The 15,612-nt window shown below is 43.2% G+C and overlaps 1 protein-coding gene across 2 annotated transcripts; it reads right to left on the bottom strand.

Annotated features, from left to right (window-relative positions):
* Window positions 1–555: 555 nt before the first annotated feature.
* ARL4A (ARF like GTPase 4A) lies at window positions 556–4,344 on the bottom strand. 2 transcript variants are annotated; one of them, XM_075558353.1, is made up of 2 exons: window positions 4,137–4,344; window positions 556–2,915 (listed from the first exon to the last, which is right to left on the bottom strand). In XM_075558353.1, the coding sequence occupies exon 2, from the start codon at window positions 2,827–2,829 to the stop codon at window positions 2,227–2,229; it is 603 nt and encodes a 200-aa protein (XP_075414468.1). In that variant the 5' UTR covers window positions 2,830–2,915; window positions 4,137–4,344; the 3' UTR covers window positions 556–2,226. The 2 variants fall into 2 exon arrangements, with proteins under 2 accessions (XP_075414468.1, XP_075414467.1); XM_075558352.1 differs by lacking the exon at window positions 4,137–4,344 and adding an exon at window positions 3,487–3,633.
* Between the last annotated feature and the right edge of the window lie 11,268 nt (window positions 4,345–15,612).

The following is a 15,612-nucleotide window of genomic DNA, read 5'->3' on the forward strand; positions in this document are numbered from 1 at the left end:
GACCTTCCATCAAATTGACACAGTGGCTACAACCATGGGCTACAACAAGCAACTGGGAAGATGGTGCAAAACCCATTAATAGTTTGGTCTGTTGTAATAGGACCGCTGAGTCAGCACAGATTTGACAGCACCAACCAACTGTCATCAAGAGATGGGTAAAGCAGTTTTATATACGAAGAGACCCACAGGGGCAGTTCTACCCTGTCCTATAGGGTTTCAATGAGTCAAAACTGACTCAATAGCAATGAGTTTGGTTTGGGTTTTACATGTAAAGTCGAGGCTCAGGCTGAAAATCTTAGTGGACACTAATATTTTTGTTGTTTTTTTCAAGCAGGCTTGATTAACCCAGCATGAATCTAGTCATGTTTCAGGTGTGTATCATGATTTTAGTGAAATGTGAAAAAAAAATTCTTCCAGAAAATAACTTTCAGTGTCTGTCACACATGAGCAAATAAACCCAACAACTATAGAACTTAAGTAACCCAGCTGTCAAAGCTGTTTTTATGCATATAGTTAAAAGCATAAGAGGAAGTAGAAATACACTGAAACTCAAACACTGATCTCCTAGTGCCTCAGGTAGTTTATTGGTAGTTAATTATCCACATTTCTAGAAATATAAACATTCTAAGTGACTGTCACTAGTACAGATACAGTTAGCAAATGAAAGCTCCACAGGAGGCTACTTCATTTTGTATTAAGAATCAAGTTTCCAAAAACTCAGCTGTGTCAATAAAAACAAAAAAGAACCATAGAAGTCAAAGCCAAAACTCTGCTACTGAAGTATATTTCTTTTGGTTATCTTCAGAACAAATAGCTGTTGGCTTTACACATCAAAATGCTGATTTGTTAATATATAGAATTACATTGGAAGTAACAAATGGAAAGGAAAGCCAGGTAAGTCTTTGCCTAGAGATAAGGATTTGGTAAAGGTGTTCCATTATAATAAATTTACTCCAATGTAAACAGCACCAAGTAACTTTAATAAAACAGACATGTGCCATTTTCTTTAAAGTTCTTTACGGTAGTATTCAACCACTTTTTTCTTTCCTATAATCAGGACTGGCCTGCCCATGTAACACTGATCAATTTGTAAACAAAAAATTAAAGCTTAGTGCACAGATAGGACATTTTTTTATATTTTCACTCCACAGTGCATCAAGTGGTTTCTAAAGCTTTTGCTCCTCCCAAAACACTATAAAAATATGTGGAAAATTACATCTGTGTTCAGCCAGCAATTACCGTATATACTCAAGCATAAGCCAGGTTTTTCAGCACATTTTTAATGCAGTTTCAGGTCAGCTTATACTCAAGTATATACAGTAATAAAACAATTTAACAAATTGAGGCCATATATCACAAGTTCATCCTTCTGATTCAATTCATCAATTACTTCATAAATCCATACATGTATCAAGCATATGCATCTACATATCCAAATTTATTATATAGAAGTAAATTATTTTAGGTTATTCAAGTGAAAGTGCTTCTGAAAGCAAACTATTTCTATGACATACCTAAACCCCCCAAAAGGTGTTTTAAACCTGACCATGTAAAAGATGCATAGTTATTTCTAAAGACTACACACTAAAACATGCTTGTCAGGAAAACTAAAGCATGCAGTTGAATATGCCAATTACTTATTTTTGATTATTTTAAGCTTAGACCAACTTAAAAGCATCTAGAATTAAAACACAGCATTAAATTATTTGATTCCAAAAACTGTTAAAAAACCATTTGGCCAAAACTTTAAAAAAGCAAACACCCTTTTCTTGTCCATCAAAAAAGGGGCTCATGGGACCCATATAACTGTGTGTGTGTATTACCTTAACATTTCCATTCATTAGCATTCAAATTTAACTTACAAAGCCTTGTATGCAAATCCCTTTCACAGGACCCCACCCCCACCAGATATAAGCACAACACTAGGTAGACACTCTTCAATGTTTATTTCACTAACTTCTGGTCAAATTTCCACAACTGTTTCCTGGTGAATTTACTCTCCTTGCTTGGCTTCCAAAAATGATAGTACGGAGACCTCTTTCAGAAGCCTTGCATTTACTCATCTTCCACAAGGCAAGAGCATGGGGCATCTGACTGTTCCAACAAAACAAAGCTTTCACAGCATCCAGGAGGGCAGGCAGGCAATCCAGGCTGCAGATACTCTTCCATTTGTCAAAATCAGACCAGAGAAAACCTACTCCACACAAACATAACAGGTATTACTATTCATCTTTTCTTTTTCTGTTGTCGCAACATTTTTCTTCTTTTAAGTATCATATCGTGTAGTTTCTCAAGTCCCTCCTTTAGTCCATCTCCTATGATTGCACAGGTAGGCTGCAAATGCCAAGGAGTTGATGAGCTCAGTTCACCCATTGCTAGCAATTTCTCAATTTCTGAGAGAGACAATGAATTCCTTAGGTCCTGTTTATTAGCAACTATGAGTACCGGGACGCCTTGATTTTCTGATATCCTAGTGATTTTATGAAGTTCCGTTTTGGCTTCTTCCATTCTTTCAACATCAACAGAGTCGACAACAAAAACAATGCCATCCGTGCATCTGGTATAGGACTTCCACAAGGGCCTTAATTTCTCCTGACCACCTACATCCCAGAAGTGAAAAGTGACTGTTTTAGAATTTCCCAAGGTTACCTTAATTTTCTCAGTGTTAAATCCTTTGGTCGGGACGGTATTTACAAATTCATTGAACTGCAGTCTGTACAGTACGGTCGTCTTTCCAGCACAGTCCAAACCCAGAATAACAATGTGGAAGGACTGAAATGAAGGCAGGCTGGACAGGATAGAAGTCTGGTCTGACAGTCCATTCCCCATTTCCAGCTGCAAATAAGTATCCCAAGTTGAAATGCTTTCTTCTTAAGGCTTTGGAATTTCGTTTCCTAGGTGATCCAGCTACAGGACTGAAGGAAAGAGGTGAGGGGAAGGGATAAGTTACTATTGCGAAATAATGTACAACTGTTTTTCACTCATTTTTAAAATAGCAACACACTACACAAGTTTATAAATAAAGCCTGATTTATTAAGCCAACCTGATCAACTACAAAACACAATCTATGACAAATGTTACAAACGTTGTGAAGAAGGCTCACTGAAATAAAACGCAGTCGTGGGGTTACATGTTGAGCTGCTAACCCCAGGTCAGCAGTTCAAAACCCCCAGCCGCTCCGACGGAGATCGAGCGCTTTCTGCTCTGGGTAAGTTTTACAGCTTCAGAAACCCCCAAGGGCAGTTCGCTTGTTGAGTTGGAAATGACGGTACCACATACTTTTCATACTTCCCTTGGTCCCCAAACCTCAATGACCTCATCACGGAGCCAGCCAGCCCAAGCCACCGTCGCCACTGAAGTACCTCTGTTGGCAGAAAACTCACTTGTATAATCCTGTCTTTTCATCCGAAAGTCGACAGGTCCAAAGCCTAACTCGGGTCACTATTCCTCCCTCCCGAGACCCCAAATCAGAAGGACGCTCTCACCTCCTGAGCCGGCGGCGCCTGAGTCCAGGCGCTTAAGCATTGGCAAACAGGCGTTCCTCCGAGGGCTACCGCCCATGGCCGCTCGGCTCAGCTCTCCTCGCAGTCTGGCCCTCGCTGCGCCGGCGAGCCCCGGCCGCGACTCCGACCACGCCCACTCCCCGCGGCCCACCCAGCACCGGCAGCCCCATTGGTCGCCGGCATCGCGGGGTCCGCACAAGGCCCGCCCCGGCGCCCCCATTGGCGAGCCGAGCTGTCGCTCCCGGAGCGGCGGCGCCCGCTCTCCCGCGGTCCACAGGCACCACCTGTTGCCCGCAAGTTAGAAGACACGGCACCCGGGGAGGGACCCGGCGTCCCAGGTCGCGGCCGCTCCGCCCGCTCCGCCCTCCCGGGCGCACCTGCAGCGCGGCCGGCGCCCGGCGGCCCTCGGCTCTCACATCCGGGGCCCACGGTCAGTGCCGGCGAGTTAACCCTTTGTCCGCTGGCCCGAGGGCGCTCGCCGCCACCGCGCCGGCGCCTCAGGCGTGAAGAACGCAACCTGCGGGCGCCCCCGGGCAGGCCCTCCCTCCCCACTCCGACGCTCCCCGGCACCCCGCCGGCCGGCTCCTCGGCAGGGCGTGGCCGCCACAGCCGCCCGCCCCGCCGCCACTCACCTGACGAACCGTCCTTCCCTCGTCCGGGGCCCACGTCGCTGCCAGCCACTTAGGACGCGCGCTGTTCGCAGCCCTCGGGCACCAGCGAGGCTGGGGCGGTGGCCGAGGACGAGACGCAGCTTCCCCGGGGCGCCGAGGGGGCGCCGCGCGCCAGGCCGCCCTAACGGTGCTGGCCAGTGGCTCCCCACGCCTGCCGCGGGCCCGCCCCCTTCCTGGCGTCACTCCCGCGCCGGCCAGTAGGGGTCGCGCGGGAGCCGGTCTCCTAGCAACGCCAAAACAAGGTCACGTTCTATGGACCCGGAGCCCGCGGCCGCGAGGTCGGGCGGGGCTTCCGGCCCCCGCGGGTGGAGCCGTGGCGGTCAGGAGCGGCTTCTGGAGCCGGCGTCTCGCCTGGGGCAGGACACGCCCTGCGGCGCTTCCGTGCAGTTGCCGTTGACCGCCCGCGGGGCGGGGCCGTGTGACTCAGGCTCGGAATTCCAACGGACTCTGGACGGGCGGGTCCCTTACATAACGGCGTGACGTGGACGTCGCTGTCTGGCTGCCCTGGGCCGGACAGGTGTCTGCACCTTCTATTTGCAAAGCGAATTAACATGCTGTCTCCCACGTGATCTAGCAGCATCCCCCTACCCCCACCCCTCCGTGATGGAGGGGCAGGTGAAAATGCACTAGAAAAGGGAAAGCACTCGGAAAGTTTAAATCGCTGCTTCTCCTGCCCCGAATTCATGGTAGCTCTGGAACTGAGATCTTAGTCGACTGGTCATTAAACACAGACCGCTTTAGAGGCATGATTCTGATTCTAAATTGCGTCCTTTCATTCGCAAGTCTTTATTGGCATGCTTTTGTCTGCTTGGAGACAGAACGGTGAGCTCTGCGGACACTCTCTGGCCTTGGACAATGAGAGTATCTACTGAGAGAAAGAAAAGTCACTAAGATGTCACATAAATGGACTTAGTTACACAGTACTCAGTTATGACTGCAGGATGCTTATGACCACATAAGGACCCCTGGTGGCACAATACTAGACGTTGACCTGCCACCCGAAAGGTCCATATACCCTTTGGTTGAATTTACAAGCTGGCCCGCACACCGCATGGTCAGCAGTTTGAGACCATCAGCGGAGCTCCGCGGGAGAAAGATGGCTTTCTACTCGCGTAAAACGTCTGGGGAAAGCATAGTGGGTTGCTGTGAGTCAGCATTTCTGTGACGCTGTAGCACCAGGTAGAACTGCCCTGCTAGCTTTTGGAACTATGACTCTACTGAATTAGAAAGCCTCGTTTTTCCTCTTAAGAGCACCCGCGGTTTTGAACTACTGACCTTGTAGTTAGCCGTCCAACGTATAACTCACTACACCACCTTAGGACACTAGGAGAAAATTAACTTAATAGCAAGGAGTTTGGTGTGTGTAATTTTGATGACATAGAAGAGGGTTACTGAAAGTTTCAATGGAGGGATATTTCTGGAGTAGGGGTAGGTTGTAAGAGATTATAATTTGGAAGAATCCCATACAGTGAATCTTTTTGAAAGGATGGTACTTTTATCCCTTTTTTTCACGAAAATTGGTCTCCCCAAGAAATGTCTGTATTTGTCCCAAAACCACTGTTACCAGTGATATTTACCACTTTGCCCTAGGTGAGAGGTTCCCAAACCTGTATCTGATCTACTGCCTACCCCCTTTCCAGATAAAAAGAAAAACAACAAACGACTCAGTGACAATGAAAAGCATTTGTACAATAGCCCATAATCCAGCATAAAGTGTAGGTAGTTGCTTTTGCAGCCCTCTCTCCTCCGTCATCATGGCAGAGCCCCCAGGTTACTGGGATCTCCCACTTTGGGAAGACCACCTAGGTGGTTCAGCCGGTTAAGGTGCTTGGAAATTGAAGGTGTTCCAACAGTCGACCAAGCAACATCTCAAAAGGAAGGCCTGGCCATCTGTTCTCAAAAACTCAGCCCCCGACAACTCCATGGAGCAGAGGACACACATGAGGTCACCATGAGTCAGGATGGACAACTGGTACTGGTTTCAGAGTCCCCGTGACTCAGTAGTAACGCTACTAACATAAAGGTTGGTGTTTGAACCCACTCAGAGGCTGTGCTGGAGAAAGCCGTAGCTGTCTGTTCCCATGAAGAGCACACTCTAGAGACCCCCATGGCGCAGTTACCCCCTCTCAGATAAGGTTTCTATGAGCTGCAAGCCACTCAATAGCACCTAACAACGGTTAAAATGTGACCACTTTAGTAATCTAATGAGTGACAACTGGTCATTCTTAGAAACTTCACCGGGCTTCTTAAACTGGACACTTTTGGAAATTCTCTGTAAAGCAAGGATTTAGGGCAAGAAAATTCCAGGGCAAACAGCATATTGTTTATAATACCCTTGAAATAAAATATGCATTTCCCATACTTCTTACAAAGGTACATTTCTGCAGAAACTTAATTGTTGTATAATCAGATATGAAAACATTGAGAGCCTCTGACCCTACAGAATCATTTCCCCTGGATTATTCTTTAAAGTTATTCAGAGGTTTTTAACTGGACCAGGTGTCTGCCAAGTCCCTAAATGGCTTTTACATGTCAAGTCTCGTAAAAGAAAAAGTACAAAAAGGATATGCAAGAAAAACCATAAATGGACCAGAAATCTGAAAATTGTTACTCTTTGGCTCTTCACTGATTGTGTTTTCTTAACCCTTAACGTGAGCAACAGCCATACGAAAACTGCAAAAACTGACATACAAAGTGATGAATAATTTTTCAATGCATGCCCCAACTTATTGTATAATCTCTCTCTGGAAACCCTGCTGGGACATTGTAGTTACATGCTATGTCAGAAAAATCTTCATTCCCTTTAGACAGTAGCTTCCAATCTGTGTTGAAGTGCCTGTGATATCTCAGGAGCTCAGGCCCTGTCGGATAGTCTCACTTTTCTTGTGCCATTTTAAAAACAGTTTTATTGGCATATAATTCACAATTCATTCAATTCAATAGTTCAACCATATTGAGAAAAGTTGTACAATCATCACCATCAATTTTAGAATGCTGTCTTCCTTTCCGTACTCATCATGATATTCTTTTTGAGGGAAGCACAGTGACATCTGTTGGACCATGTTAGCAACTACAGCTATTAAGTTTCAGCTACATTTACTAAATGTACTATGGGGTATGTCCTTGTGGCCAGAGCAACTTGAAAAACTTATTGAGACATTAAAGACTCCGGTTTTCCAAACTTGGATAATTATGAGAATCACCTGATAGCGTTTGTGATGTTATAAACTTCTGGTCCCCATTCTATTCCTCTTCCAAATAAAACAGTCAACATAATTCATGACCCTATAGAACTGCCCCTGTGAGTTTCTGAGGCTCTTTCCCAGAGCAGAAAGCCTCATCTTTGTACCACAGAGCCTCTGGTGGTTTTGAATATCTGACCTTGCAGTTAGCAGCCTAAGGCATAACCATTAGGCCATCAGAGCGCCTCTCAATCTATTCCAGCAACAACAAAACTCACTGCCATCGAGGCGATGCCGGCTCACGGCAACCCTATAGGACAGAGTAGAGCTGCCCTTGTGAGTTTCTGAGACAGTAATTATGGGAACAGAATGCCGCATCTTTCTTCTCAAGTTTGACTGGAGGCTTCAAACTGCATCTTGACCACAGCCCAACACGTAACCACTATACCACCAGGGGCTCCAATTAATCTTTTAGATAAACTTTATTAAGGCACAAGATTCTAAAATTAGGTCACACTCAACTGCATATGAAAGGGTACTCCACCAAATATCATCAGTAACTGACTTTTTATTGACAAAACTCAGAAGTAAAGAAGCTTATTTCTAATAGACGTATACAGTGTCAGAAACACTGAATTTCAGTGGTCGTTGACAGTAACCTGATTTGTAAGAAAGCTAGGCTTAAGTGTTGGTAAAGACAAGCCTTAGGGCACTGCCCACTCAATTTCTGACAACAGTTTGTGAACTACACACCTTATTTCTATTTGATTGGTTTTGTTACTCGGTGACATCCAGTCAGTTCCAAATCATAGCAACCCTAGTACAGCACAACAAGATGCTGCCCCACTGTGCCATCCTCCAAGTGTCGCTGTGTTTGAACCCCTTGCTGCAGTCACTGTTACTCCATCTCACTGAAGGTCTTCTTCTTTGCTGGCCCTCTACCAAAAATCATGTATTTCTTCAAGGGTTGGTTCCACATGTCTAAAATGGGACAAAATCTTGCAGCACTCACTTCTAGGGGATGCTATGGCTGCACATGTTCCAAGTCAGTTGTTCATTCTTCTAGCAGTCAAAGGATAGACCCTAATGTACAACTTTCCTGATTTGAAACCATGCAGTAGCCTTGGGTTCAAATGGTCTCGGTCTATGTGCCTTTCGGTACATGTATAAATTCCAGATGGGCATACTTAAGAGTTCTGGGATTCTCATTCTTTGTTATGTTATCTATAATTTGTATGATCCATACAGTCAAATACTTTTTCATAGTCAGTAAAACACCAATAAACATATTTTGGGTAAGATTTTAGCTAAGTCCATCTGACATAGTAACTTTTTCTCTTGCTCCATGTCTTCTTCTGAATCTGGTTTGGATTTCTGGTAGTTCCCTGTAGATGTCCTGCTACGACCATTTTGATTCATGTTTAGCAAAAATGTACTTAAATGTAGTATTAATAATGTTATTTGATAACTTCTGGATACTGTTCGATCACCTTTTTTTGGAATGGACACACATTGCTCTCTTTCAGTGAGTTGGCCAGGTAACAGCTCCCAAATCAGAATCTTCACGTAAAGGGCTATTTCAACAAGAACCCCTTGTAATTAGTTTTTAGACGAATTTGAGAAAATTCTACCATAAAGATGGTAATGTGTTCCCTTTCCAAATAACTACAACTAAGTAATTCACCTCATTTCCATTTCAAGCCTAAGTTCCAGAACCCGGTTCAAATCTGATGCCCAGAGCAAGCCTGGGGCATTCTTTCTCTTTTCTATAATGCCGATTTTCTGTTAAGCCTGTCAGTTCTGCATTACACACACCGAAATAAATTCCTCTTGATCTTTTCCACTCCTCATTTTTAATGTCTCACTTTCTCTCCTGTGTTACTTCATTGTTCAATAATAATTGAACACATTCCAAGATGTATGATCACAGAAGTCATGGATCTAGTTCATGGGATTTGAAAACATCTTCAATGGAGGTGCTAGACACACAAACACACAATTACTAAGCTATCCTCGGAATTTCTGTCAATTCGCTAGGGTAACCAGAACATTACTGCAATCAGTGACTTTAAAACAAATGTATTTTCTTACCATTCAGTGGGTTACAAGTCTGAATTCAGGTGTCAGCTCTAAAGGGAAATTCTTTTTTGTCCCTTTCAACTTCCAGTAGTGGTGGCTTTGTGCGTCTGTCTATTCTGCTCTTTGTTTAAGGCAACTTTGAGGTAGCAAAAAGAAGTTATTATCAACCAAGTCCTTAACTTCTGCACAAAACACCCTGGTTAAGCACTTGCTATGAAGTGAAATGACTTGCTAGCACTCCTCTATCCAGAGTCCTTGCAATCCCCACCAAACGACTGGTGAGTACACAAACAAAATGTAGAGGACCCTGCGGAGGGGCTTGGTCATTTGCCATTTTACTGAGTATAAACTAAGTCATATCAGAAGCAGGAGGAATCTCACAACCAGCAGAAGGAGGAGTCATGTTCATCCAGGACAACGAGGTACTGGCAGAGATCAGGAAGAGGGAGACATTGCAGTAGCAGAGACTACTAGAGTAATGGGCTTCCTAACCCACAATGAGTGCCTTCGAGCAGGAGACTGTCTTGCAGAGTAGGATGCCCTTGGGACATTCATCAGTGATAAAGGAACTTTGTAAGCATCACCTGAGCAGGGAAAAGGCCAAGGGACTGTCTGTGGCTGGGAGACTACGGATCAGAGAAAGATGTGCTGGACCAGGTGCCTGAGAAGAGGTGCAATGGATCAAAGTTACCATTTTGTAACCTGTCAACTTTCCTAAATAAACCCCATCATCATGGGTATTATCTGTGAGTTCTTTGTGACCACCACAGCAAATTAATGAGCTCCACAGTGTAGTTGAATACTGTGGGAAGAATGGTTGGTGTCAGAATAGGGTCAAGAAGGATGGAAGGTAAACACATGTCTGATCTCCTACTCGTTTTCATCATCCTTAGATGGATACAGAGTTGAACTCTCCTTCCTCCTATGTGGCCAGAGATCAGAGGTGGTCCTCCATGCTCTTTCTTCAGCACTAAACTACTACTAACTGAAATCTTGATGGTTCAAACCCATCCGAAAGTATCTCAAAAGAAAGACCTGACCATCGACTTTCGAACGTCACAACGTGAAAACTCCAGGAGAGCAAGGCTACTCCGTGCACATGGGGTTCCCAGGAGGTGGAATCAATTCAATAACAACTAACAAAACCATCAGCAGCAGCATGTTGAAATTCAAATCCATTGCCAACAAGTCAATTCCAATATATAGCAACCCTATAGGAATGGCCTATGGAGTTTCCAAGACAATGAAATTTTAAAAGCAAACAGCCATTTCTCTCTGATTGGTGGGCTAAAATCACCAATCTTTTGGCTAACAACCAAGTGCTAACCATTGCATGACTAGCACTTGTTGCAAGCCTGATCTAATTGAGTTAGGATAACATAACAGAAAGATGTACTCCTTTCTGAGCTGGCCACTAAGAGACCTCACTACCAGCAAGGGGTAGGGGAACAGGTAAAAACAACAGAATAAAACTCAAATAGGCACAATGTTTATGAGATGTTAAAATACATTAAACCAGATTCTATTTCCCCATGGGAAAAAGAATGTACTAAAAAATAAAAAGGAATATTTCTCTGTGCTCCAAGTGACAGGGAAAAAATATATGCACTTTATGTTCCTGTGTTAGTCTGGTGGACTAGAGAAACAAATTCAGAGACACTCATATGTGTATAAGAAAGAGGTTTATATACAAGAGCAATTGAATATTGCAAAAACATTCCAGCCCAGTCCAGATCAGTCCATAAGTCCAATATTAACCTATATATCCAATACCAATCTATAAAGTCCTCTTCAGACTCACAAAACACATGCAATGACACCGAATACAGGAAGATCACAGGTCAGTGGGTGCTTGTGGATCCAGTGGTGGTGTAAGCATCTCAGCATTGGTGTGGGACTCTGTGTGGCTCCTCCAGTTCTTAGGGCTACATCAAGGTAGGCCCATGTGGCTATTCCACAGGGATGTCTCGCAGGAAGTGAACATTGTCAGTAGAGAGGAGTCTTCAAGGGACTTAAGCTCAGAGAGAGAGTTTGTCTCATGCCTCCAGAGAGGAAATCCAGGAATTCCCAGATCCTTGGTGGAAGGCCATGCCCACACAGAGGCCTCATTGACTATATCCTCCTGATTGACAGCCTAGACTCCACCCCTACACTCTTAATCCTCAAATTGACACCAGATTATGTAACTACCACAGTTCCTAAAGAAATATCTTAATAACCTTCTACACCAGTTTAAAATAAAGATCAGTTTATTATAAGATTTCTTAACCTTATAATCAAAAGTTTTATTAAGCTATATCACATTGTCAACTGACTCATGAGATCCTCCAACAGATATGCAACATGATTAACACTTAATTGTTATCATCATGTTTTGATACCTGCTGAAGTATGACCCTTTGCCTTTAGTTTCTAATTTGGTTATTGGCATTCATTTAATAACCTGAAATAAACCTAGCAATCTTTTTCATTTTTCAAATTATCTTATGTCACACTTATTGGTAACCACCCATCCCTGGAAGAGGGTCCCATACTTGGTAAAGTGAGGGGCATCGAAAGAGAGCACCCTCAACAAGATGGATTAGCACAGTGACTGCAACAATGGGGCTCAGCAGAGGCACAATTATGAGGATGGCGAAGGACCAGATGATGTTTTGCTCTGTTGTCCATAGGATTGCTCTGGGTCACAGGCACCTAACATCAACAGCCTCAATCTTTTATTTATTATATTTCCAACCTCTCCTCTAAATCTTCTTTTCTTTCCACCCCCATTTCCACTACTTACATCATTAACTGGTTTTTAGAGTGAATTAGCAATGGAGCTGGATAGGCCCTCTCTGTCTGTCATCTTGTCCACCAGAGTGTAGGGAGTCCGCAATTAGGATAATTCATTTTGCTCAAATTCTAGGGTGTAGGTTTTGACAAACCTTTAGAAAGGGGATATCAGACAAGAAATACCACTCAGTGATCCACTTAAAATGCCTTCCAGATAAGAATTTACAATGACGCATGTCTGAAACTATCTTCATGAGATTTTTTTAAAGGCAGTTTCAGGGTCAAACACTGCCCAATTCCAAGTCACAGGAGAGTTTACTCGTTTCTTCAGGAGAGTTCTTAGATTGCCACTCCACATGCAAGTCAAGAGCCCAGTAGGAGAAAGGCATCATGCTCCAACATACACAAGACCTACTTGCTATGGCCCTATGCCTTGGAATCAGACCTTTCTCTTGCTGGGAAGATTCACAGAATATCCAGTCCAACAAGGCTCCAATACGAATATCATATCAAAACAAATAAGTCCTGGTTCTTTTCTGTTTTAACTAATATTTTATGCTATATTTTATTTCAACTATCCAGTTCTGTCCCATCTTTTTACCATTTCCTTTTTTATCTCAACAAACTTTAATCTTCTCTGTAAAAGTGTTCATGCCTTCCTGTAGTAGTCTAAGATTCAGTCTTTAGGTCTTTACCTATACTTTATCCTTAGATCATCTCATCCAGTACCACGGCTTTAAAACACCATCCGTCCTCCCAGATTGCTGTCTCCAACTGGAGTCTCTTCCCTGCACACTACTCTTGAATGGCAGATAGGCATCATGCACAGAACAGCCCTACACTAGCTCTTCAAACTTGTCATTTCCATTGGCAATCTAATTTATATACTTGCTCTCAGAAAAATCCTAGGAGTCAGCCTCCTATCCCACTTCCACTCTGTGAGCCAATTCTGCCAGTGAAGATAAAACAACCTAACCATCTTCCACAATTCCCACTTCTGTCACTGTGGCGTGTTCCATTGTGCCCCTGGCCCTCTTCTATGGTTTCTCTGTTTGGGGGAAAAAGCTTTTCTCCCAGGTGCAAATGTCAGCTTCTCAGAGAAGTCTTCCTTGAACATTTTTTTCTAAAGTTCACTGTCTTACCTCTGCTCCCACTATGACTCTCTATCCCCTTACTCTTTTTTTTAAAATTTATTTAATTTTCCCCCCTAGCCCTGACCTAGGCTAACTAAGAAACCCTGGAGTTACTGTGGGTTAAGCACCAGATTCCTAACCTCAAGTCATTGATTCAAACCCTCAGCTACTGTGTGGGAGAAAGATACACCTTTCTGCTTTCATCAGGATTTACTGTCTGAAAAGTCTTAAGGAGCAGTTCCCTTCTGTCTCGTGACCTTGCTAGGAGTCAGATTCTATTAATGGCAGTGGGTTTGGTTTGGCCTTGGTTTTCCTTACCTGACACAATTGGTATTTACTTGTTACCTGCCCTCACCAATTGTCCCCCTCTTTTCCATTGTAAGCTCCAGGAGGCCAGGATAATGTCAGTCTGTGTGCTTTTCTGTTCCCAGTAAGCACAGCAATGCCTGGTACATAGTAGGAACTCAGTGAATTTAGTGATGACTGTTTTTATTCTGAGAATAACTGCTCAGTCAAGACCCCACGTACCTATCTATATGAGACCAAGTTGACAACAACTCAGAAGATGAGATGGTGAACTTAGGGGTCAAGCTGGTTTATGTCAATAGAAGAGAAACAACTGGAAAAGGAGGGTAGAAATTGTTCCAAAATTCAAGTGTGCATCCGGTGAGTGTCACTGAAGTGTGTATGTGTCAAAACGATTGAGTTGGTGTAGGTTCTCTGTGTATATTCTCAGCAACAACAAAAATAAAAGAATTTAGGTCTCACAGAAAAAGAACCAAACAACCTCCACAAAAGCAAAAGGTATAAAGGCACAATTCCAATCAGAGGAAAGAGAACAAAAAGTTCTTATTGAATAGTTAATGGATATTAAATAAGCAATGGAAGCAACTTGGATTAAGCCATTATTACAAATTAGAATCCTTAGCTTCTCAACATCAGAAGCTTTCATTAGGCTTAACAGTTATTTCAATGTTCCAAAGAGTAACAATAAGGGACTTGCTATTATTTTTATAGCCAATAGGTGCATTCAAGGTATTTCCTCCACCTAAAGATCAGGAGGACCAATGAAATGTTCAAGTCTTAATTATTTTGAGACAAATATAATTTTTAAAAGGACAGCTTTCATTTATCTTGATACTTGTCTTAGGCTGGGTTCTCTAGAGAAATAAAACCAGTGACACTTGTATGTGTATGCAGATAGAAAGATTTTATATCAAGAAATGGTGGCTCGCACGGCTGTAGAAGTGGATAGGTAACTCCTGTCTGGTTCAAGTCCATGGGTCAGATGTAAGCTAGAGGCCTCTCCTGGCTCATATAGCTAGCTGCAGAGCCTCATGAACAAGGAACAGGAAGGTGAAGCAGGAAGACCTAGTGGATGCAGAGCTGAATGAATCTGAGGTCTGCCGTTTGGTGAGGGCTCCTGGAATTGGCAAGTGATATAATAAGAGGTTAATGAACCAGATGCAGGAGTCAAATCTAGCTGAAAAAGTGAGCTAGTATCAATCAATATTATGAGTAGGCCGCACCCCAAACGAAACCTTCCCAATTGAATCAAGGCTGTGACCGAATTAAGGAGGTCACGCTTTATTCTTCTCACAATTATTTGACTGCTTCGCAGATGATCTTGTCATGGAGTTGCACACACTCTGCTAGATCACATTGTGGGAAAATCCTGGCCAGTGAAATTGATGTAAAGCCTAACTATCATAACCACCTCTCAAATATATCAGCCCAACTTCTAGCCAAGTTCCTCCATTGTTTTCCACTTTGTTATTATGAAATATTTACTTATTATTAGAAGAGGTGGGTTTCAGTCTATGAATGTGGGACCTTTATCACACTTTACTCTTTCATAACTAGGCCATTTGCTATAGCACGATCTTAAGTATTTTCCAATTGCTCTTTCCCCACATTATTGAGGGGAAAAAAGCAATAAACACTTTCTTTACTAGGTTAATGTTTATTTTTTCTTTTATTCCTATGTTACTGTTGTTATGTGTCATCAAATCAGTTCCTCTTCAAAGGAAAGTATACCGGGTGTAGGTTTTATAGGATTGTTACCAAGGTAACACTCAGAACCATCGTTCTCAAAAGTTCTACTAACAGTTCCACACCTGCAACTGGTATAGGCCTTCAGAAAATGTTAGTAGATTGAATCAAGCACAGACATTGTGTTTTGGGGTATTTTTGCCTTATTTTCCTCATTGGGCCATTTTCTGAGAATTTAGTGAATTACTATTTCTATAACATTAATCATTGTTAGAT

This window comes from Tenrec ecaudatus, chromosome 9 (assembly GCF_050624435.1).
Source record: "Tenrec ecaudatus isolate mTenEca1 chromosome 9, mTenEca1.hap1, whole genome shotgun sequence".
Lineage (NCBI taxonomy): Eukaryota > Metazoa > Chordata > Mammalia > Afrosoricida > Tenrecidae > Tenrec > Tenrec ecaudatus.